At 47.5% G+C, this 24,748-nt stretch overlaps 2 protein-coding genes across 4 annotated transcripts in view; one reads left to right on the forward strand and one right to left on the reverse strand.

Moving 5' to 3' along the window:
* Positions 1-1,264: 1,264 nt before the first annotated feature.
* The window catches only part of Tm6sf1 (transmembrane 6 superfamily member 1), a 25,674-nt gene continuing 2,190 nt past the window's right edge, over positions 1,265-24,748 (forward strand). Inside the window, exons 1-10 of one of the 3 annotated variants that reach the window (XM_031387196.1) lie at positions 1,265-1,845; positions 5,533-5,636; positions 7,433-7,530; positions 10,947-11,050; positions 13,025-13,107; positions 14,153-14,274; positions 16,399-16,503; positions 18,339-18,431; positions 18,577-18,696; positions 19,588-19,616. In XM_031387196.1, coding sequence (XP_031243056.1) covers positions 1,754-1,845; positions 5,533-5,636; positions 7,433-7,530; positions 10,947-11,050; positions 13,025-13,107; positions 14,153-14,274; positions 16,399-16,503; positions 18,339-18,431; positions 18,577-18,696; positions 19,588-19,616 — 950 coding nt within the window. In that variant the 5' untranslated portion in view covers positions 1,265-1,753. Of the gene's footprint in view, positions 1,846-5,532; positions 5,637-7,432; positions 7,531-10,946; positions 11,051-13,024; positions 13,108-14,152; positions 14,275-16,398; positions 16,504-18,338; positions 18,432-18,576; positions 18,697-19,587; positions 19,617-19,750; positions 20,297-24,748 lie in introns of those variants that run through there. The other 2 variants (XM_031387197.1, XM_031387195.1) reach the window with 2 other exon arrangements.
* The window catches only part of Hdgfl3 (HDGF like 3), a 55,672-nt gene continuing 54,881 nt past the window's right edge, over positions 23,958-24,748 (reverse strand). Inside the window, exon 6 of the mRNA XM_031387198.1 lies at positions 23,958-24,748. This exon is cut by the window's right edge and continues 4,208 nt beyond it. The gene's annotated coding sequence lies outside the window, so the exon portion shown is untranslated.

Genomic DNA, 24,748 nt, shown 5'->3' on the forward strand with positions numbered 1-24,748 from the left:
TTCCACCCAAAACAGGTGACGTGGGACTCAGGATGTGGCATACTCTGTGGCATCCCCCGGTACCTTTTTGTTAGTTGAGACAGAATCTCATATATCCCAGGCTGGCCTTAGACTGGCTAGGTAGCTGAGGATGACCTTGAACCACTGAATCCCTCTGCCTCCATCTCCTAGCACTGGAATTTCAGATGTGCCCCATCAAATTCAGTTTATGAAGGGTACGAAGATTTGTGCACGCTAAGCGAGCACTATCAACTACATTCCTGGCCTCTGTTAAATTATTTTCATAAATGTAATTTTGAATTTAAAACAAACCAAGCATGGACAAGAAAGAATAGGTAGAAATGATATACAGCAAGTGTCTAGGTAGACAGGAAAGATCCAGGGCAGCCAGAGAGGCTCAGGATAAATCCAGTTAAAGCAGCTAGGGATGGAATGTGGAGGAAGCTGGACTGACCTGGGAAAGCAGCCTAGGAGATAACCTGGAGGTGGAGTTTTTTTTTTTTTTTTGAGAATGAAGGAGCCTTGGAGATGCTGGCTGAGGTTTTATGTGCCCATTGTTGGCTGAGTTTTCAAGAAAAGGTAGGACAGAAGTTAGGAGAGCTGGCTTTGGAACAACCGAATGGCCTGGAGCACGTTCATTTTCCTCACATTTAAAATGAGCCAAATGACCTGGAAGCCTCTGTCCTAGAGGCAGGAAGACAAGCAGTCTGCTGGCCCCGCTGCCGCTCAGGAGCACATTTCTTTTCCTTTCCCCAGGGCCCTACCAGGGCTCAGGCCCAGAGGGCTTCCTGAGCACACCCACTGAGCTCCTGCTCAAGCAGCACACTGGGCACTATCATGCTCTACTCCCAGATGGCTGGCAGTATTTCGGGACCTGCCAAGTTAGCCGGTTAGGTAACCTAGCCTCCAAGAACACTCCAGGCAAGGAATGAACGCTGTCTCAGTGTCTTACATCAGGGCATACTTCCGAGGGTCAGTTCTGCTAAAAAAAAGGGGGGGGGGAGGGGACAGGAGACTGACTAGTGTGCTGAGCAGAGCAGGGCAAGCACTTCATGCTTGTTAACTCGGTTGATTTCCACAATGACACGAGGGAGCAGGTTATCCCCATTTCACAGAGAGAAAAGATACAGAGTGTTTCAGTAACTTGATCAAGGTCAAGGGCCCGTGAGCGAGCAACCAGGGTGGAAAACAAATATTTCCATTTGGCACTGGTACATTGCTTGCGGCCGTTGATGGCTGCTGTCTGTAGGGGGAGTGCGGGGGGTGGGGCAGGGTTGTTCCCAAGGTTCCAGGAGCATCTGTCCCCATAGGTCTCTGAGCGGATCTCTGAGGCCTGCGGGCTCTGACACCCTCAGATCTGGCTCCACCCTCTGCTGGCCCTTGGCTCAGCCCAGCTCGGTTCCAGCTCGAGGATGCCCAGCTCCCATCTGTGACCCGCGTCCTTCGCCGGGCCCCTCCTTTTCCCACTAAAGCAAGCGTCCTGGGGCGTTTGTCTCGTCTCGGTGGCTGCTGAGCCCCAGCGTTCCTTAGCAGGAGCCGGGTAGGGAAGCCTCTGGGGATCGTACCGCGACCCTAGCGCACCCGGGTGGTGCCTCTGTGCGCGCGGGGCAGCTGCGGGCGACGGGGACGCGCAGAGGAGACGCGGCTGGGGGACCGCCTGGAAGGGCAGCGGCGAGGGGCGCGGCGACGCCGGAAGCTGGGGCAGGGGGCCCCGGGCGCGATGTGGTGAAAGAAGAGCGACCAGGAGGTGGCGATGAGTGCCTCTGCGGCCACGGGGGTTTTTGTGCTGTCCCTCTCAGCCATCCCGGTCACCTACATCTTCAACCACCTGGCGGCCCAGCACGAGTGAGTGAGAGCGCGCGGGGTCGACGAGCGCCCGCAACTTTTCCGCGGACTTAGAACCGCGGCTTTGGGACTGGGTAGCGTCCAGAAACGCCACGCCCGCAGCAGGAGGGAGGCACCAGGGTCACCCGGCCCTAGGTCCTCGGCTGGGCTAGGGCAGTTCAAGGTCTGAGAGCTGGGCGTCTGCTCTTTGCCAGTACTGGGTGGGTAGCTGGTATTACCTGAGGTCAATGTCGAAATGCCCCTGCCTCCGAGGCTCTGAGACACCAGAGGGGTGCAGAGCAACGCGGAAGGCACGAAGTGCCTTATTTGAAAGGAACGCATTCCATGTATGGACTTTCACATACTTACCATTTTTTAATTTTAGAAACTGTTGTGAGTGGCTAGCAGAAATAACCATGGCTTTCTGGGCCTGGCTTTGCTACTAAAGGGGTGACTTGGCTTTAGTGTTCTGGTCTGTCAAACGGGTAGTCTTTGCACTTCAAGGATCTTGTGGGAACTTTGTGCAAGGGCGCTCTGAAAAGAATAGAGATTCGATGCTGGGCTGGAGCAAAGGCTCAGTGACCAGTTTAACACTAAGGAAACGGGTGGAACCGAAGAATTCTGCAAGGACTCTGGGTCCCAGTCTTGGCTTTCACTTCTCTAAAGGGATCACTACCAGAAGGCCTGGGTAGTCAGTGGAAAGGTGCCAGCGGTGGCCCTGTTGAAGTTGATTGTGGTCTGCTGGAGGAGGAAGTAACTGGCTGGCTATGTTTTTCACAGCAGTTGGTGCTAAGGAAATTGCATCAGTCCATATGCTGCAACCCCTGCCAGACCTCCAGACTGCTAGCGGAGTGTGCATACAGTCAGTGGATTATCTCTCACTGCTGCTGTCACCTCATCCAGACTGCATGAGTGAGCACTGAGACAGTCCCATAGACCCAGGCTGCCTCTGCCCTTAGCCTTTGCTGCATCTCCCGGAAGTAGCAGCTCTGAGCAGTCAGGTGGTTTGTGCCTGTCAATAGAGCACAGGGACCTTGGCTCCCAAAGCAATACCATTCATTGAACACCTCTGCGCCTGGATCCCTTGCTGAAGTTTGGGACCAGATGTGAACAAGGCCAGGGATGGCTGAGGAGCCATCAGACAGCATCAGATATATCGAGTAGCGTGCTATGAAGACAACAGAACAGGGGGTGAGCACGGTAGGGGAAGGAAGTGGATGTGATGGACAGGCATTTGCAGGAACAGCAGTTAGGAAAGGCTGCTGGTGGTGAGGATTCGATGACATCACCGTGCTGAGCCCTGGAGTGGATTCGTTGCAGCCATCCCCCCATCCTCCTGCACTGTTGAAGTTACAGGATAAATAGCAGCAGCCCATAACACCTCCCTTATAGCTCTTCACTTTCTCTTTCCTATTGTCCCCCTTCCTGGGAAGTCTCGGGGCCACTCTAGTGTCCACACGTACTCCTCTGAGGTCTCTGGTGCTGGCTTCCTCTGACACAGACAATCGCAAAGGCTCCCTCCTGCCTGAGCCCCCTGCACATCTCTGAGCCTCCGGCTCGCCCACCCCCCCTCCCCAGCGTACACCTTCCTTGCCTCTGTGGCTGTTCCTTCTTCCTTATTCCCTATTGCTGATTGCGGAAGACACGCTTAACTTGACAGCCCTGAGTAAATGAAGCGGTCACTTCTTTATTTGTGGGTCCTCCCTCCAAATCAGGGACTTCTGCTTTGCGTCCCCTCAGCTTCATGACTCCTTTCCCACAGAGTTCCTTCCTGTGGTCAGAGCTCATCTTCCCAGGCTGCAGCCTGTCTTGATACTGCTCTGCCCAGCCCAGTGCCTTGTGTGTAGCTGGCATTCCATTATGCTTGACCTTCTTAACGTGGGCTTCTGTTCCCCCTGGGTCTTTTGTGAAACTCTTGAGAAACAGCATGATCAGATAGGTTGAAGGGTCAGGAAGGGTTTAGGGGAGTCTCACAATGCACCCACCTATGCTTAGTAATGGTGAGATCTAGGTTATGTGTGAGCTAGGAAAGAAAGGGGGAGGGCTAGCCTGGTGTTTGTCGGGAGAGCGGCCTAGGAAGGACTGTTTGGCAGTCCAGAGGATTCATTAAAGAGCCCCAGTAACTTATCCCACCACTCCATGGCTAACAACCATGGCTTGTTCAAAGCACCGCTTACCCATCACGTGGAGTCCCACTTAGACCTCTTTCTGTCTGTCTCCGGCATGTGTTATTTTCCCTAGAGGGTCTCCAAAGACAGACCTGGGAGGAAGAAATGACCTACTGCCCCAGTTTCTCTTCATTTGTCGTCCTCCCTCAGAGATAGAGAGCATGAGAGGACAGCCTGAACTAACTCATGCTGCCTGTCATACTCCATCAGCACCCAGCCCTGTGAGCAGGCTGGCTGTGAGCTCAGCCTTTGGTGTCCAGGGAGACCGCTGTCTCCTGACCAGTACCCACCTCTGGGCTCATCATTCACACCTTGTCATATGGCTCACCCAACTGCTCTTCTCCTCCCTGGATATCTTAGAGCAGCATCATGCTTGTGGCCCATAACAGCTTCTCCTTTCTCTGCTTTGAACCTTTGTGAGAAGTCCAGAGAGGAGTCACTGGTGTGAGGCATCAGAAATTTCAATTTTTAGCTCTCACACAGACCCAGCCTCCTTCTCACACAAGATGGGTGAGAAGGAGAAACGAATGAGCTGGGTTTCCGGTCCTGAGAGTCATGGGGTTGTGACCCAAATCAGCATGCTGTAGATAAATTGAACTAGCTTTTCAATGCAGTTGAGGCTGGATTCCAGGAGCCTTCGGCAGCCTCCTTCTCATGATATTATAGAACTCATCCATGCATCATATGTTTTTTCATCTACCATCCTTCCACACACTATCCATGTTTCTTACCCATTCACCTGTCTATCATCTCTCCTTCCCTCCATTCATCCCCCCTTTCTTCCCTCCACCACTGTCTTCCTCATTCCAAGAGGCATGTGATGAAAATTATCTGGAGATCCTAGAGTGCAGGCCATGGTGTGGAGGTGTACCGGCTGAGGATCAGTGCTTGTAGCATCTCTGAGTGGCGGTGGAGGGAGAGTGGATGGTATATACCAGGATGACAGAGAAAACCATGCAGCTATTTGTCCAGAATAGGAAGTCCTGCCTGTATTGGCAGTGTGGATATCTCTGTAGGGCTGGGGTGCCCTTATGGCAGGTGGAGCTCAGAACCTACAAGATAAATCTCTCCATGGAGACAGAGGCCTCTCTTGTTCATCTCTAGTCTCTTTGAGGCTAGCAAAGGTGCCTGTCACATATGGAAGCACAGCTCTCTCCCTGGAGTGCATGTGCAATCATAATGGCTGGCCCAGGGGAGGTGGGACTCTGCTTAAGCTTGTTACCTTCCAGAGTAATGGGTTAGAGGGTAGAGGCAGCTAGGCCACTGCCATATTAGGGATAAGGGAGGATGAGGAAGAAACATGTACACAAGATGGGTGAGAAGGAGAAAAGAATGAGCTGGGTTTCCGGTCCTGAGAGTCATGCGGTTGTGACCCAGATCAGCATGCTGTTGATAAACCAAACTAGCTTTTCAATGCAGTCGAGGCTGGATTCCAGGAGCCTTTGGCGGCTCAGGGAGCAAGGGCCCTCAACAGCCAGGAAATTCCAGGCGCCATTGTTTGTTGTGATTACTGACTGCCTCCCTGCTTTGGTCCTCACAGTTCCTGGACCATTGTTGGGGTTGCTGCCCTCATCCTGCTCCTGGTGGCCCTTTTGGCTCGGGTCCTTGTCAGAAGAAAACCACCGAGGGACCCTCTATTCTACGGTAGGTAGGCTTCCTCAGAGGAGAAGGGTTTGTATCCATTCTGTGGCAGGAAGCCGAGCACTGGGTCTGGATTCCTTCTGAGCTGTGACTGCTCTGAGCCCACGGAAAGTGGAAGTGGAGGGCTGTTCAGGAGACGGCTTTTCCCTCTAAGCTCCCCTTCTAGGCTGTGGTGTCTACTTTCTAAATAGAGTTCTGCTAGAGAGTTGACTGGCAGGGCCAGGCGGGCCTCCTCCCTGCACTCTGTTGAGCCCCCACAGCAAGCTCTTACCTCAGCCTCCTGGCTGGGCTTTCTGCTTTCAGCTGGCGGCTGGCATGTGGCACTGAATTTAGTGTACAGTGTCTCAGTCCACACCAGCGGTTCTCACCCTTCCTAATGCTGAGACCCTTAAAATACTCATGTGATCCCCAATCTTAAGATTACTTGTTGCTACTTCCTAACTGTTATTTTGCTACTGTTATGAATCATAATGTAAATATCTGTGTTTTCCAATGGTCCTAAGTGACCCACAAAGGGTTGGTTGCAAGTCACAGGTTTCTCCCTGTTTGAACACACACAAAACTGACCCTTAGAGAAACCATACACCTCTCTGACATCAGCAATGGGTTCTTATCCTTGTCCCACCCCCAAACCCTACAGGCCCAGACTGGTCTCCCTCTGCTGTCTATCCCTCCTCCCCCCAGGGAGCCCACACTTAACCTACTGATGCAGTTCCCTGTCCTTGGGGCAGGGCAACCACTCTTGTGTCCTCAGTTCTGTTAGAGCCTGGAGGACCCTTTGAGCTGAGGTCAAGCCTTGGGCAAGGTTCCTCATCTACTAGGAGGCAGAGGCTATGTCACTGTCACCTCTAATACAGTATCTAACCCTCCATGGTTGAGCAGCTGTTAATGGCTTTTCCAGGAGACACAATGGCTACTCACCTGGGAGTCAGCAGGAAGTAGCCATGGGCCTGCCTCAGTGGAGGCTGGTGAAGCATTCTCAGGGACACCTCACTCCTGCTGGCTTCCCACCGATGCAGCTTTCCCATGTTCCTTTTGCTTTCCCATAGCTTTTCAATTCACCAACTGGGTTTCTTCTACGGCCCCTTCCACAGGCTCAGACACCAGTTCATTATAACTTGGAAATACAGTTTTCTTTATAGTCTCAGATGTCCTGAGTGGGCTCACCAGCTGCCAAAAAGCTCTGGTCCTTAGCTGGTGGGCACTCATAGCTTAGTTAGGGATCTTGAACAACTGGCTGGACTCCTCAGATGCGATAGCTCACCTCCTTGCATCTTCAGCTGTACCATCTCATGTGCATTTTTAAAATTCACTGCCTTTTTTTTTGAAAGCTGTTGGCTGTCACATATCAGCCACCTGTCTTGAGGACCTCTGGGGAGGACTAGGCTAAAACGTTGGACATACTCTTAATTGTCCTGCATGCCACACTGAGATGACCCACTTTTTCTAGACCACCTGAGGGTCTCTCTGGCTGCTTGGTAACAGGCACAGCTCCTGCTGCCCCAGTGGGATGTGGGTTTCACTCTAAGCTAGTGAGGATAGTAGGTAGGGTCACCTGGCAGAGTCTTCTCCTTGACTTGAATTCCTTCAGTGAGAGCCTCAGCTAGATATGGAGAGCTCCATGACAGCAGGTAAATGCCCAGCCAATGTGAAGTAGATACGGCCTGCTTCTCTGTGTAGATGACACCCACAGCATCCTCTGGAAAAACATGAGCAACACTCCATGATACCTGGTGGGTGCCCCATCCTGGTTGTCTCCTATGGCATTACATTTTCAGTTGCTACTTCCTTTGTTCTAGTGTATGCGGTGTTTGGATTTACCAGCGTGGTGAACCTCATCATCGGCTTGGAGCAAGATGGCATCATTGATGGGTTTATGACACACTACTTGAGAGAGGTACGGGGGTTGCTCAGGGGTCGCTCAGTGACTGCGTGGCTCAAATGCAGGTGACTGTTGGAGTGTTTCCTCAGTCGCCAAGCAGGCAGATGGCAAGCCAGCCACAGAAGACAGAGGACCAGGAGCCCACTCTCTCTTCACAGCTCCCTCACTCCAGAACCACTGTGTGAGCTAGCGTTTCCCTTTAAATGAAGAACTTCACAAGGATTTAGTATTTGGGTTTCTGTTACTGGGTTGCAATCTCGGAGATCCCTCACTAGCCTACCCGTAATCAGTATATCTGTAATCTCAGCATCTGGGAAGCTACGACAGGAGGATGCTGCAAGTCTGAGGGCAGTCTGGCAACATGGTGAGTTCTAGGAAAGCATGGACTACAGTGTGAGACCCTGTGTCAAAATAATAATAATAATAATAATAATAATAATAATAATAATAATAATATCAAGGTATTTACTTAAGCTTTTGGAGTCTCTACCAACCAAATCCCAGCACTCAAGGAAACCAGTCTTGTTTTCTAATTTAGAGTAAGCTGAATCCAGTCCCAGAGTGGCCAAGTGACTTGTTCAAGGTCACATAGAGAATAAGGCATGGAGATGAAAACAGTATTGTCTATTGTCTTTCTGTGCTTCAAATAATGGGGAGCTTTATATGTCTTCCCAAGAGTGTGTGAGGGGAGAGTTTGAACCAGGGAAGAAGGCAAGCTTGTGGGCATGGAGCCATATCATAAGGTGGGCTATCCCTAAGGTGGCTTCTACAAGGCCAACGAGAACATAGAGGTAGCCAGAGACAGTGCAGGTTAGAGAGTTGGGGGGTGACGGAGAGAAAGGCCCTGGATGATGTCCTCATTCCCGCTTTGAGGGGATTCGGGTGTTATTTAATTGGAGGCTTGAGGAGCAGTTTTGTGGAGAGTCATTGAATCTGACCTTGTCTCCTGCCTTCAAGAGGTCACTGTCCAGGGATGGAGAGATGGCTCAGTGGTAGAGCACTGACTGCTCTTCCAGAGGTCCTGAGTTCAATTCCTAGCAACCACATGGTGGCTTGCAACCATCTGTAATGGGATCTGATACCCTCTTCTGGTGTGTCTGAAGATAGCGACAGTGTACTCACATATATAAAAATAAAGATATCTTTTTTTTTTAAAAAAAGAGTTCACTGTCCAATGTGAAGGGAGGATGACCTTGCTCTGGGTGTGATGACAGAGGCACACCACACTCTCTGTGACAGAGGCACACTCTCGGCACAGATGAATGAGCTCTGGGACTGGCTGGGAGGGCCTCTTTGAGTTGTTTCCACAGAATTTCAGACTTGCCATGGGAGAGGACCACACATACTTTTGCATGGTGCAAGGTAGGGAAAGGCCTTCTATGGCCATGGGAAAGCTTGGGCGAAGGTCTGGAGAGGAGGTCCCGTGTCTAGGGCCTTCCTAGAGGCCTAGGAATGTTTGTAGAGTGATGCGGAGTTCATCTGGGAATGTTTGGAGTTTTGGGTGCTTGAAGGACATCTACTAATGCCCCAGATGGCGGGTTTGGGCAGGTCTGGACCTCTGAGTAATGGTTCTGTTAGAGAGATTCAGGAGCTACCCAAATATAGTTGAAACTTAGAAGTCCAAGAAGAGAATTGCTCACACAGGCAGTGATGAAGAGATGCTCAAATTCTGGAGATTGGTCAGAAGGGGAGGAGCTTTGGAAATGGACCATGGCCTGCAGACAGAGGCAGAAGAGAAGCCTGGAGAGGGGCCAATGAACCCAGAGGGTCTTCAGGAGGGAGGCTGCTAGTCAGGGCCAAGATATCCACCTGGGGAGGTTGACAAGGAAACTGGGGTGCAACAGTGGGAAGACCTGGGGACCTCGTAGAAGAGATGAGGCTTTGACCCACAGGCTTTTGGGCCTGCAGTGGGAGTGTGGTAAGGGGGTAGTAGGGAGAGGTGATGATGCCCATTTGGAAATGTATGTGTGACTCTGAAGGCCTAGGCTGTGATGAGGAGGGAAGGTCGACTGAGATGACAGCACATATATAACATGGGTGAGATTTGTCCGAAGTCTGCACAGCAGAGCTCAGAGCTGCCTGAGCCCTGTATGGAGAGGCCAGGATGGGCTTGGCTGAAGGGAGAAGCAGTTGAAGCTTGGCTGTAGGAGTTCAGGTGCGTCTGAAGGGCCCACGGGTGTCTGTGACGCTCTCAGAGGAGGCCAGGGCTGGCTCTCAGAGCTGAGTGTGTAGGCAGGAATGACTGGAGCCATGAAATCAGTTGGAATTATGAAGTCTGAGTGCCACAGTGAGAGAAAAGGGGCAGTGGCCAGCTTTGGGCTAGAGTTTGGGTGTGACTTCCTCCCCCATTGTGATTTGAATTTGATTGGACTTTGGGCATCGGGCTGTTGTCCTCGCCCCAGGGGAACCACCTAGATTCAGAGAATGCTTCCTTGGATATTTGATACAGTTTGGCTGCTCAGCCCTTTCCTAGGTAGAGAAAGGACTGCAGGTATATTAGGGACACTTAAGCAATCTGGGAGGGTACTGACTTGGGAGAAGGAAGAACCCATGTCCCATGACAGGACCCAGAAACATGACCACCTGGGGAAGGGAAGTATGTATAGTTCATCATTCAATCTTGTGTTCATGAAACTAAAAATATCTCAGAAATGTGGTTCTTGGTGATACACAAGTGGCTCTATGTTAGCTAGGTGACCTCAGGCAAGTCTTGAAGCTCTCGAAACGTTGTTTCCTCCACAAGCCTGTTGGGAAGGCTAAATAAAGGGTAGGTAGGACTGGGCAGTGGTGGCACACGCCTTTAATCCCAGCACTTGGGAGGCAGAGGCAGGCAGATTTCTGAGTTTGAGGCCAGCCTGGTCTACAGAGTGAGTTCCAGGACAGCCAGGGCTATACAGAGAAACCTGTCTCAAGAAAAAGAAAAAGAAAAAAGAAAAAAAGATGGGGGAGGGTAGGTAGGAAGCCGAGCTCAGGGCTGTCTGTCTCTGTGTGTGCATGGAATTAGGCGTGGGCAGCTCCCCATGTACTGCCCAGTCCACTACAAGATCAGCATGACTGTTTACGGCCAGCAGGTGGCACCAGTGAACAGGTCCTTCCTGGGCCACTCCTCTGGTGAAGGCCAAGCACCTGCAGAGGCAGGTTTGGCCTTGCTCCAGTTGGCTGGGATTGCCCACACAGCCATCTGATGCCTTTGTGTTGCTGTACAAACCTTTGCTGAGCAATCAAATGCCAATCTGTCAGGGAGTCTCCTGTGTGATGCCATGGCAGACCCTGGTTTTGGCAGCTCCAGGGTAAAGACATATTTTCACAATCCTACCAACTGCACGGAAGCTGTTTCATCTCAGTGAACAAACAGCATTTAGCTCCGTTGTTTTATTTGCAATGTAAAGATTGAAGTCTTCCTTAAAATGTCTTTTTAATGCTTTCCTTAGGGTGAACCATATCTGAACACGGCCTATGGGCACATGATCTGCTACTGGGATGGCTCTGTTCACTACCTGATGTACCTGGTGATGGTGGCCGCCATAGCCTGGGAGTAAGTTAGCTCTCCTGGTGGCTGTGCTGTCCTTTGCCAGTCATAAGGGGTATGTAAGGAAAATGCACGCACCAAGGTGAATAGGAGAAGGCAAGCCAGGATGAGAATGTTCTATGAGTTGAACAAAGCTTTATTTCCCTGTATCACTGGTTTGCTTTGTTTTGTTTTATTGCTTTTTGTTTTTTTGGTGGCAGCTCAGGCAGAATGTCTCTTGGTGTGGTGGCTCACACCTTTATTCTAGCACTCAGAAGGCAGAGGCAGGCAGATCTGTGAGTTCAAGGCCAGCCTGGTCTACAGAGTGACTTCCAGCTAGGGCTACACAATGAGACCCTGTCTCAATAAATAAACACATAACAACAATAAAACTCTTGTGTGTGTGTGTGTGTGTGTGCGTGTGTGTGTTGGCATATGTGTACATACCTGTGTGGGAGTATGTGTTCATTCATGCAAGCCTGTATGGAGGCCAGAGGTTGACGTTAGATATAGTCCTCAATTTCTTCTCTATCTTATTTTTTAAATCACATTTTATTATTTTGTGTACACATTCGCGTGTGCGCATGTGTGTTTGCTATGATAAGCATGTGGAGGTTAATTTACACAGAGCTGGGGTCTCTCCTTGTACCATATGGGGGGGCCTGGAGACCTAACTTAGGTTGGCAGGCTCGGCAGCAGGTGCCTTTACCCACTGAGCCACCTTGTTGGCTCACCATCTTATTTTTAGAGGTAGGAGCTCACCGTTTTGGCTAGACTGGCTGGCCAGCAAGCACCTGGTGTCTCCCTTGTCTTTGCCCTTGCCCTGGTGCACACCACCAGGGTCGGTTTTTCACTTGGGTGCCAGAGACCTGAACTTGGGTCCACAAGGAATCAAGGAATCAAAGTTGAGCACTGTTTTTTGGGTACCAGTACCCTTTGCTGTGGCAAACTAGCTGTATCTTGCTCATGGCACATGGGCTCTTTGGGGACTTCTGCAGCAGAAATCTTTGTGCCACACCAACTGCAAAAGTAGCCAGTGGCTTTGGCTGAGATCTCATTCTCTGTTCACTGTGGCTTCCACAGCTTCTTCTGGGCCCAGGAGGCAGTCTTTGACTATGGACTCTTTCCAGACAGCCGGAGCTTCCCCAGCCTCAGTGAGGCCTGAGGTTAGAGAAGGTCTTTCAGTTCTGCCCCTGAGAGGCTGCAATGTGCCCCCATCAGCTGACCTCCGCTGTCTGTGTCATGCTCCAGCTTGGTCTTGTTTGTCTTCCTGTGGTATTCTGAGACTAAGCATTGGCCTGGTGGGGCTGGCTCTGTTACGGGGCTGCAGCACAGCAGGAAATGCACACTGCTCACTGCTCTGTCCCCTCGTTTTGGATTCCTCTCAGCCTCTAGTGTGGTATTGTTTCTGGGTTATCAGGTGAAGGGACATCTGGCCATCCCCAAGAATAAAGCAGCCCCTTTAGAACACATCACTAGCCTCACCTCTGGGGCTTTACCCCAAACTCTGGGTTGCCACAGAAAGCTCACTTTACATCCTCAGCACTCAGTTGTGAGGGCATGCACCTGGAGGCCCAGTACTGGGGTGCAGTGAGGAGAAAAGAGGATCCTCGGGACTTGCTGTCCAGCCTGCCTAGTTGAATTGGCCAGAGCTCCAGGCTCAGTGACAAACCCTGTCTCAAAAAATGAGGTGAAGTGTGACTGAGAACGGAGCCTGACATAGCCTTCTGGTTTCTACATGCACATGGAGAGGCATACACATACATGTGCACACACACATACCACATTTTCGTTAATCAGTGCACAAACCCACAAAGGACACAAAGGTGGCTCTGTGCTGTGTCACTTCTGAAAGTGATGCTTGATCCTCAGGGTTTCTTATGCTTATCATTTGATTCAGTGAGTTGCTAGTCATATGCCTGCATAGCTAGAATGAAAGATAATTCTAGGATTGTCTTTTGTGTCCCACGACAAGTGCACTGAATCAAAAATGTTTTGTAGGGAAAGCTACAGAACCATTGGCCTATACTGGGTCGGATCCATTATAATGAGCATTGTGGTTTTTGTGCCTGGAAACATCGTAGGTAAGAACCCTCTTTTAACAGTCACTTTGTTGTCATTGTCATCTGTTTTGTGATAACGGGTTTTTAGAGGAGTTGTTTTAAAAACATTGTAATAGAGTAATTCCAAGATTATGAGAACAATTTTGCAAAGTTGTTCCTATTCTCCTCGGTGCTCTGGCCTGTTAAGGAGTGCTACATGGCCACGTTCAGAGGCATGCATGCACTGAACAGTGAGCTGAACAACTGGCGTCAGTAGTGAAGGGACGAGGTTTACAGCTCTTAGTACTGTGCTTGCTCCTCACGCGCTAGGAGAGCTCATGCTAAATGGCTGGGACGTTAGTAGTCTTCCAGGCTGAAGTAAGAGATGTCATATGATGTGCAAAACCTTAGTACACATGTGTCACACATGTTGCAATCATAAAAAGAGAAAGAGCTATAAGAATATGTTCTGGAGGGGTGTGGGGGAAGGGGGTGCCTCGGTGGGCCCATGCTGCATCCCTTCCCCCTGTGGGACCAGACACACGCAGCTGGTATAGTATAGAATAGAGGTTATTTAGGGCATGGGAAGGGGAGTTAAGAGGGTAGCAGAGGCAGAGAAAGGCAGAGATAAGGAGAGAGTAGAGAAGTAGGGGATGGCCATGACCATGTGGAGAGAGGGGGGAAGGTGGTAGGGAGAGAGGGGGAACAAGGGAGAAAGAGGCAAGGGAGAGAAGCAGGAGTAAGAGAGAGAAGGGGGCAAGCAGCCCCTTTTATAGGGCCAGGCCTACTTGGCCGTTGCCAGGTAACCATGGGGAGGAGCTTACCTGGCTGCTGCCAGGTATCTGTGGGGGTGGAGTTTATACAGAATGCTAACAACACATGCTTTTTAATGTATGTAGGGCGCCACTGTTACAAACATCTCATGGCTCAAAGTTGACTTGTCTTATCTAATACAAATATTGCCTGATTCATAGTAAGGTTGTATAATTTGGGGTGGAAGGTAGCTTAAATGTTGCCATGCTATGTACGCAGTATGTAACACAGTGAACACACAGTTGACTGTCTTTTCCTCTTTTTTTTTTAATAGGAAAGTATGGGACACGGATTTGCCCTGCATTTTTCTTAAGCATACCGTACACGTGTCTTCCAGTCTGGGCTGGCTTCAGAATCTATAATCAGCCATCAGAAAACTATAACTATCCCTCAAAGGTGATTTTATTACATTTAGATTTATCCAGTGTGAATATTTAAGGGCTGGAATGTCAATTCAGGCTAGCTCTCCAGCAGCTGGTAACTCTTACATGTTCTTAGGCTCCCAGGGCTCATTACCTCTCCTGTGAGGAGAGGAGCATTTGGGGCTGTATTGATGGCTTGGCATTTGCTGGCATCTTCTGTCACATGGCCAGCAGTCTGCTTCTGTCTGAGTCCATCCAGGCCACACTTCTGGAGATTTCCTTGCAGGAATCACCTCCGATCCTGTCACCCTTCTGTGTTAGTGTTAGTGTGACAGGTGAAGTCCAGAGGATGTGGTTTGCCTGGGTTGTTAATGGCCTGTGGGTAAACACCTGACACAGCTTTCAATAATATCACTTACTGCAGAGATGTTCAAGGTGATCCACATGGCCATAGGGTCTGATCCCTGGGGATGCAGGCCCCTGGATGGTGGTTGCAGGAGCACACCTGAGGCCCCTCCCTTCTATTCACTGTTGAAGTGGTCTGGGCGAAGTAACGGTAGTCCCGCAGGGTTGATTAAGCCTAGTGATTTCTTTCTAACTTTCTCTTCAGTTTATACTCGAGATCCTTGGGTAAGGTCCTTTAGATCTACCTGATATGTGAAAACATTACTAGTTAGAGTACAATTACTCACCTTACAAAGCTATTTTAGTTTTAAATGTATTATTTTTGAGGCAGGGTCTCACTGTGACCTTAAACTCTCTGTGTAGACCAGGCTGGCCTCAAGATCACGGAGATCTACCTGTCTCTCCCTCTTGAGTGCTGGGATTAAAAGTGTGTACCATGGTACCTGGCCAAAGTTATTTTTACAAATAGAAATCATTAAAATGTCGTTTTAGGAGAGTGTTGGGGAGGAAGTCATGGCCTCTCCTGTACTGAACCACTCCACCACTCAGGTTTACATCTCGCTCCATGTACATTGTAACTTACACAGTTTGTAAATATTTAGATACTGCTGTGTAAACTCAGGCAAACAGCAGCTACTCTCATACATCTCTTTGAGGAGTGAGTGGATGTTAAAGGGAAAGGTAAACAGGAACCCTGTGGCCCTGGCTCCACCGTCTTGAAAGGTCTCCATGCCAGGGTGTGAACACTGCATAACAAGAGTCAGCCAGGTGTTGTTATTTCAATGCTAAAGCACAGCTGTAGGCTTTGTTTGGAAGAGCTGATAAGAACTAAACTCAGAACAAACCAACAACTTCAGAAGCACTCTGCAAAGTGGTTTAGCCAGGCTTCCAACCCATCTTCCCACCAGGGCCTGTCCTGAGGCAGTCGGTGCAGGCACCACAGAGATGTCTTTGCCAGCTGCTCTCCATCACAGCAATCAGTTTTCCAGTGAAAACTGCCCGTGTCTTGCAGCGGGAGGACAAGTGGCTTCCTTATGGTGTTCTCCATTCTAAATCAAAAGGGGGCGGGGGACGACTATGCTCACAGGCAGTTATTCAGTGAAGAATGCAAAACTGTTTATATTCTAAATCCTGTTTTTCAAAAAGGTTACATGTGAGTATATGTACGTACATATAAATGTACATAGAAAAGTACGAGTCAGGCATGGTGACACACATAAAAATCTAATCCTAGCAATTGTGAGGTGGAGACAGGATAATCAGGAATTTGAGGCTAACCTGAGCTACCCAGGGAGTCTATCTTAGCCACATAATTGAGATCCTGTCTCAAAAAAAAAAAAACAAAAAAAAACCAACCAACCAACCAAAATTAACCATCAACCAACCAGTTGACCAGCCAACAGAACAGAACCACATATGATGGGGACTGTATGCAGTGTGGCAGCTTATGGTTTACTTTCTAGAATTTCATTTTTCAAATGAACGTAGCTAACCTTTATAATTCATACAACTGTAACTTCACGAGAAAATATGGACTAAAGCTGGAAGGGCCCCACATCACCTGGCTCAGTACCTCTATTTCACACTGCAGGAGTGCACTGCAGGAGAAGACACTCACGCTGTTCAGTGCCAGTGGGCTATCATGTGAACTGTGCGTCTTCTAGACTCAGTATTCATATCCTGGCATTCAGGGTTTCAGACTTGGCCCTGGCTTTGGGACAAGTCTGTTCTCTGGCGACAAACTCTGTTTCAGGTTCTTCAAGAAGTCCAAGCAAAGGCCCTGCTGAGGAGACCACTTGACTTAATGTTGGCTGTGTGCCTTTTCTTGGCAACTGGATTCTGCCTGTTCAGAGGCTTGGTAAGCATGATGCCAAATAACAATATACTATTCCAAACAGGGAAAAAACCTCGCTTTCTCTCTCTCTCTGCGAGTGTGTGGTGTGTGTGTGTGTGTGTGTGTGTGTGTGTGTGTGTGTAAAATCAGACTGACAAACTTCTGCTCCTGGCACAGCCTGGAGCTCTGGATTACCTCCTGCTGCCCTCTTGCCTTCAGCCCCCCACTCACAAGAAATGGCTCATCCTGGGCTATCTCATCCATCTTCCTCTGGGTCATCAGATCAAGCTCTATCTAGAAGTATTTTAGGCACCTGACAAATTAGTATTAGAATCTTACTTTTTTCTGATTGAGAGGCAACCACCTTTGGTCAGGGTGATTCTCTATGCACCCCAATGTACCTGTGGTCCAGAGCATCCATTGCTCTCAAGAGTAGAGGTGATGGGATCAAGGAAGGGGTCCCTGACCCTCACCTGCGCAGGGTCATGTGAGTTTCTCACTGCTGAGGGTAATGCTGAGTTAGGCTCAGGTTTGGAGTCTAATAACATGAAGGCCTCATGAGCTTTTTGTTTTTGTTTTTTTTTTCTCTTTGCCCTTTATCATTTTTGTACATAATAAGTGTTCAATAAACAATTGTTATGGTCTTAATTCATTAGTGATCCTCACTATGACCCAGTTTAACAATTTATTCTTAGAAGAAATATTTACTATCTCAGAATTATTTGCTGGGCAGTGGTGGTACACACTTTTAATCCAGCACTTGGGAGGCAGAGACAGGTGGATTTCTGAGTTTGAGCCTGGTCTACAGAATGAGTTCCAGGACAGCCAGAAACCCCGTCTCAATAAACCGAGAGAGAGACAGAGAGACAGAGAGAGACAGAGAGACAGAGAGAGACAGAGAGAGAGAGAGAGAGAGAGAGAGAGAGAGAGAGAGAGAGAGAGAGAGAGAGAGAGAGAGAGAGAGAGAGAGAGAGAGAGAGAATTATTTGCTATTCATATCAGCTTCAACAGTTACCAATTATTCTAAACTCGCTGGTGTTGGTACAAGTTGAGAACAAGCCATAGAAATTTTTTTTTTTTTTGGTTGGTTTGCTCTGATTGCCAAGTTCAAACCTAAGAGGCACAGTGGAATCCTTCCATGCCCTTTTTCTCTTTCCCCTGAGAGAGATGTGTGCTTGTATACTGGGTGGGGCTTTTGCAGATGAGAATTTGGGCAGAGGCCCAACTCCAGTGCTAGCCAGCAATCTACATTGTCATCGAGGTGGAAAATTTCATGTACAGCCAAGGCTATGAGGAATGGCACCTGAGGGAGACTTGTCTCAGGAATGTGCCAAAGTCATTCTGTGGCCTGGTGCTCACTGCCAAGACTAAATCTGCTCTCTGCTCTTTTTCAAAGTGGACAGAAGGGGCTTCACAGGAGGACCCTGCTTTTAAAGCATCCCCTACTGCCTCCAAGGGCCATATGCTGGAGAGAGGTGGATGCTATTTTTGAATCTTGCAAAACATAGTAAAATTAATTTTGTACAGAAGTTCTTTTTCTTCCTGTGGAGACTTGTTGACTAGTTATCCCCAGGAAAAGTGGAGTTGGCCATCCACACTGGCAACTGTGCTTTGGCTCACTAAACCTAGGTGCTGGAGCTGTGACTAGCCCTCTCAAAAGCCCTTCTCTACTGTTAATCTAGGCTTAGTCATTTAGAGAGGTCTGAATATTCCTCTTTTTCCTGTTAGTGGTGAGCCTATAAAGGCACATAATTTATGTTTCGAACTGAAGCAGCTTATGACTAAAGCTGGCACACAGCCTTATCATCAAACTGAAGAGCCAGACAAGACTATTTATAATGAACTCACTTTGTCCCTAGATTGCTTTGGATTGCCCAGCTGAGCTCTGCCGACTCTACACACAGTTTCAAGAGCCCTACCTAAAGGACCCTGCTGCTTATCCTAAGATTCAGGTCAAGTAGTTACGATTTGTCTAAAGTTAATTCTCTTATTTTAAATGGGAATAGGAATTAGCATTTTATCTTTGGAAATATTTCATGTTTTTGCTTTTGGTTAAGGTCAAATTGTTAATTTCTTTTCTTTTCTTTTTTTACACAGATGCTGGCATACATGTTCTATTCTGTCCCTTACTTTGTGATTGCACTTTATGGCTTAGTGGTCCCTGGATGCTCATGGATGCCTGATATAACGCTGGTCCATGCTGGAGGTCTAGCTCAGGTACTAAGGATATTCCCTTTGGAGAAAGTCCATTAGTTCTCTAGCTTTTATTGGATTTATATAACCCATTTTTGCTTGGTATCTGAATAGATAATTGCCTTCTAGTTTGTTGGAAGGCATTTCTCCTACTCTCTCACTCTTAAATCTAATGATACCACCTTGTAGATGTAGTTGTATGGTGAAATTAAGGGTTTTCTGGAGTCACAAAATTAGCAAGTGGCACTGCTGTGTAACAGAATTGTTTCCCAATCTATGGACATTATGATTATTGATGAGTTCAGAGCTGGAACTCTTAAGCTGACTATTTTATCTAAATGAAGAGTCCAGAGCTCTGCTATACAATGCTCAACAGAACCAAGAAAGGCTGGTTCTGTTTCTACAAAGCTGAACCTTCCTGGTCCCTCACCCTGGCACCTCGCCAAACCCCTGCCTGACAGCAGGTGTTTAATGAAACCAATATTGATTGACCTAGAAATGAGATTGGGAACCACCCAGAAGCAAAGAACAGTTAATGACACACTCATGGTACAGTAGCCACGACAGCAGAAAGACCCCAGAATTCATAGGGTTGAAAAACAGAGTACTTATGGGGTCAGTGGGTTAAATGCTTCCTGGGGCACTTAATTAGAATATTCATAGAAAAAAATTTATGATGTTTACAGAAGAAACACCACTTTGCTCTCCTTGGTCAGCCTCTGAATACCTGCTCCTTAAGGCCTTGGCTTGGGCTTTAAGTTCACCATCTTCAGGGCCTTACAGTTGACAATTGTAGGCTGGTGATAGTCTCTTCAGCCCTGACTGCTAACTCCTAACTCCTAAATTTAACTCCCAACTTAATTATCTGATTTGGATGTCTCACTAGCTCATCAGATTTTTTTTTTTTTTTTTTAGGCATTCTGGTACCTTGGTAATGGAAGCAGGTACACATGAGTTTTTAAGCACAGCTGCAAAGCAAATATCGGTCTATACACGAAACATATTTTCCTGTTTGATACAGAGTCTTGCTTTGTAGCCCAGACTAGCCTTGAACTCACGATTCACTATCTCCTACCAGGTCCGGGTAGCATGTCAAATGCAGAGACTCAAATAGGACTCTCGGGCTCATCATTTCTCCTGTTGCCCATCATCACTGTAAACAGTCTGAGCTTGCATTGGCCAGCTCAAGCCAAAAACCTGGAATCTTCTAAGTTCATTTAATGTATATGAGTGTTTTGCCTGCATGTGTATCTATGCACCATTTGTGGACCTGAACAGGAATCTTCTCACCTGGACCTGGAGTTCCAGATGGTTGTGAGCTACCATGTGGGTGCTGAGAACTGAATTCCAGTCCCCTAAAGAACAGCCAATTCTCTTAACCACTGAGCCATCTCTCTAGACCCTGGAATAATTCTTTATATGCCCCTTCCCCTCACCCACTATGTACAAGTCCATCCCTAGGTCAGCTCAAGTCAGTTGTTTCCAGAGCGAGGTGGTTGTCAGTATGCTAGTCTGAGCTTCTAACCTCCTGTTTTGTTTTACTTGCTTTGTGCGAGGTAAGCTACATGCTGTAGTAGTAAACTTGTTTTCAGTGGCTTAATGAAGTAAACGTCTGTTTTCTGGGGCCAGCTGAGTCAGCTTATGCAAAGATCATATGGAAGTTTTCATGGGCCAGATCTTGCAATTCAGCTGCCGGGGAGGCTGGCAAATGCCATCTCAGGCCTCCGAAGCAATGGTGTAAGGAATGGACACAGCATCTTTCTGTGTTTTTATTTAAATGAATGCCCCTTCAAAGATGAGGTACAGCATCACCAAATGACACATAGGGCTAAGTTCTTCTGCCCAGCTAGCTCTAAAGCTCACATCCACAGTATCATCTCCTGCCCTTGCAAGCAGTCAGCAGAGGCAGTGCCCAACAGCCAAAGTAAGCCTTGTGTGTGGCATCGGGGAGCTTGTGTAAGGCAAGCATAGTGGTGGGACGCAGTGCTGCCTGCAGCCAGTTTTTGAATGCTGAATGCTTCAGAGAACAGTAGATGGAAGCATTTAGGTGTGGAAGTAGGTGGGCAGGGCAGAATTGGCCGTAGCTTTTGTCTCCTTGGCTTGGTTCCCCCTTTTCACTTGTGCCCTCCAGGGCAAACAAGGCACACTGATCTCACTCTCACCAGCCAGTCCAACAGCTATGCTTTGATTCAGGTGGACATCCTCTACATGCCATAGGCATTGGTTTGCTGGCTGCCACCAACCCAGGATAGGATTCTGAGTGTCTTCGGCTAAGGTGGCAAAGGACAGGTATGCAGCCTGGTCAGTCTCAGGGGATAACTGGAGAACTAGACAGAAGAACCTAAACACACATGCCCAGTTGTGTGGAAGAATCCTATGGACAAGACAGAAGGTTTAGGAAGGCTTAACCTAAAGGCAAATAGGTTTGGAGCCTACAGTAAGACCAACTGTTCTATGGATGAGGCTTAGTCTGCAAGTGGGAACTTGTGCCTCCAAATAGGTGGCCCTGGGGAGGCACTATGGGCTGTAGGCCTGGCAGAGGTAGCGCAGCCAGACATTAAACTTTGCAGCAGCCTTTGGGCAGTTTGACAAGAGAGACTGAAGTCATTCTTTCTGTTGAATACAAATCCAGGACTTGAGGGTCAGGTCCTGCAGTGTCAGTTTTCTCCCAACAGATCAGCCAGCGTGGCATGGTCCAGAGATTATATGTTCAATATCCTCCTAGCTCTTGTTTGGGCTTCAATATCTACTTATTCATAGTGTTCAGCTTCAGTAAAAGTTAGAAATGATGCACATGCTAGGCGGTGGTGGATTAAGTAAGAAAAAAATCTTAATATTTAAGTCATTGGAAGACACACTGGGTGATTGGTTATTGGGTCTTTGATTTCAGACTGTGTTAGGAACCTTCCAAATCTGAAAAAATAAGCTCAGTCAACATTTTAAAATAAAAACCAGGCCAAGTTCCATTGGGGGACTTATATTAAAATCTCTTCTCATACACAGTTTGCTATAGGACTAAAGTTGTAAGCCTAATGTGAAGTATGGCAGAGCATATCAATTCACTTACTAGATCCTAATGTGAAATATGGCAGAGCATATCAACTCACTTACTAGATCCTAATGTGAAGTATGGCAGAGTATATCAACTCACTTACTAGATCCTAATGTGAAGTATGGCAGAGTATATCAATTCACTTACTAGTGTTTCCCATTACCTGGAGCAGTCAGTTCTTAGTTATGTGCAGAACTAACCAACTTAAGAGATGTATGTTGCCGGGCAGTGGTGGCACACGCCTTTAATCCCAGCACTTGGGAGGCAGAGGAAGGTGGATTTCTGAGTTCCAGGACAGCCTGGTCTACAGAGTGAGTTCCAGGTCAGCCAGGGCTACACAGAGAAACCCTGTCTCAAAAAAAAAACAAAAACAAAAAAAAAAAAAAAGAGAGAGAGATGTATGTTGAGGCCTATGGTGGTAGTCAGTACTGAACAAAATGTAGACTTTCCTTATTTCCAAAAAGACACAGTACAACTGCGTATACTGCATGTACACTGTTGGCTCTGTAAGTCATTTAATGTAATACATGCAGAAAGATGTACATAAGACACAGACATGTTTTATACAAGGGACTTGAGGCTCCAAGGATTTTCACACACATGGGATTTCCCAAGGTCCTGGAACCAGTCCTCCTTGTATCCCAATGGCTGACTACACACTGTTAGAATCATTGAACATGAAACAAAACAAAAGTCTAAGTTAATATAATTAACAGCAGGAGCTGATCAAGTTTCTTGTTGTCACTAGTTAATTCAGTAAATTCAGTTAAAGCAATGTCTGTTACTTTCTCTCTTGATCAATTTTCTCTTCTGTAAAGCTGCTGAGGATTAAATAGGGTTATAAGTACAGAGCTAATGACAGTGCCTGACATGTAAAAGCTAGGTGACTCCTATTTATAATTATTATCAATGTAGATTCCCAGAAAGGATTGAGAGAAAAATGTCACTGAGATTAATTCTACAATTTAAACGAAGTGTATTCCACATATAATGACAAAACCCAAAAGCTTAGGGTAGGTTCCTAGTGGGCATTCGGTAAGCCCACACTGACTGGGGCCAGCCGAGTCCGGTGACATTTCTTCCCACGCATTCCCCCTCCCCACCAGCTATGCTGGGATCCACAGGTACACCTGTGGACAGTCTAGTTGTAAAGAGCTGACCTTCCTTGAGTTAAGCCTTGTAACATTTTTGCTTCAGGGAAACGTTTAAGGAGTACCAAGCTCCCTGTCTGCCTCTGGAGCTTCAGTACCAAGTACCTTTAGTGTTAAATTTTGACCTTGGATTTCACATTCTTACATGCTTATCCTTTGATAACAATGGGATCTAAAAGCAAGGAGCCCAGGTTGTCAACTGAGTGTCAGATCACAAACAGGTACTTAATTGAGCTTCTAGGCCTACCCCTCCCCTGCTGAGCAGGACCTTTAGCTGGCTTGTGATGGAGCTATGATCCAATCTAGCCACTCAGAGTCAGAATGGCCAACCTCTGGGCTGTAGATCGTCTGCTTGTCTTACATGAGATCTAACAGGTTGGGCTACAGGCCCTCTTAACACTCATGTGGACATGTAAGACTCACTTCATTTTGGAGCCAGGATTGTGATTGGGGGGAGAGAGATTAGGATGGAGGACGGTCATCCTTTCCTAATTTTCTCTATAAACACGGGAAAGGGAGCTATTACAATTTAGCTTTTGCTTATTTTCATTACTACATTCTAAACATCCAATCAGACCAAAACCAAAACCAAACAAAAACTCCAAAGAACCCAAAACAAGTATCTCTTATTTCTGCTAGGTAGAAAACTTAGAATTGAGCTAAAGGGAAATGACGAGATTTGTCAGCCACATCACTGAGTTTTATAGTTACCATAATTGAGATGTGGAGTTTAGCAGCACACATCTCCCTCCCTCATCTCCAGCAGGGTCCCAGGTTTTAGGCCCTGCAGGGAAGTAGGTGTAGTGGGTACTGCTGACCAGTATGCGTTTGGGAAAGGAGCCCTGAGCAGCCGACATCAGTGGAAGCTGATGGTGTGGGCCCACTCAGCTGCCACAAACACACCCGTGCAGTGCCAGGAGCAGCACACAACTGGTCTCACTATTCTTTTCTCGTGGGCACACACCCTTTGATAAAGAATGTTATGATATTCACCCCTTATTAATTCTGAGTATAATGACTACTACTATAGGTATAGGAAAAATGCTTAAAGATTCTTTTGTATTCTGACAGTCACAAGATCATTGTTGTTGAACGTTTATTGAACTCTAACAACGTGATAGGTGCCACACAAAACATTAGACACGGTATCTGCCCAGTGGGCGTACAATCTAACCTAAGGACACATCAGGTTTTGAATGTTGCCATGAGCTTCCTGTTCATGAGAATGAGGTATTAACTGCACTGTTCAGTGCAGGAAGGGCCCACACAATCGCTGACCTGTCAGGCAGGTTTGCCCACATCCGTACACCCAACTGCTCACGTTGCTTATTCTTGGGAATTATGAGTGTAATTATGGCATTTTTCTGTCATTTTATGATGAGCACAATAATCTATAAGGATAGAATCACTACACCCACAAATCTGACAAACCAGGGTTCAAAACTGGCCTCTAGTCCAGAAGAAAACTGTTGTATTGTTCAGAAAAACAGTAAAAGTAGTACCTAGAGAAAAAGTGTCAGGAGCCGAGTTTTTCTTCAAAACCCTCAAACTGTCCACAACAGTGTCTCCTCAAGGTAGCTTCCAAAGTGCCCTTTATTCTCAAGGTCTTTGTTTGTATAGCCCTGAGATACACTTCCTGGGCCTATGCTATGTGCCCTAGGGAGTGTGTCTGAGGGCAGAACCTTCTCAGTGCCCCAGGATCTCAGTGTAGGTAAATCCACTTGTTAGTCCTTGTCAATACAAAGGAATTTAATTTTTATTTTCAGAGTGGTAAAAACATATTAGAGGTATCTGGAATATATCAGTAATTTATAAATTGTAGCCCATTAAAATATCTGCCAATGATACAGATTCCTAAACGTGCTCTCTCTCT

The sequence above is a fragment of the Mastomys coucha genome, unplaced genomic scaffold (assembly GCF_008632895.1).
Source record: "Mastomys coucha isolate ucsf_1 unplaced genomic scaffold, UCSF_Mcou_1 pScaffold21, whole genome shotgun sequence".
Taxonomy (NCBI): Eukaryota; Metazoa; Chordata; class Mammalia; order Rodentia; family Muridae; genus Mastomys; species Mastomys coucha.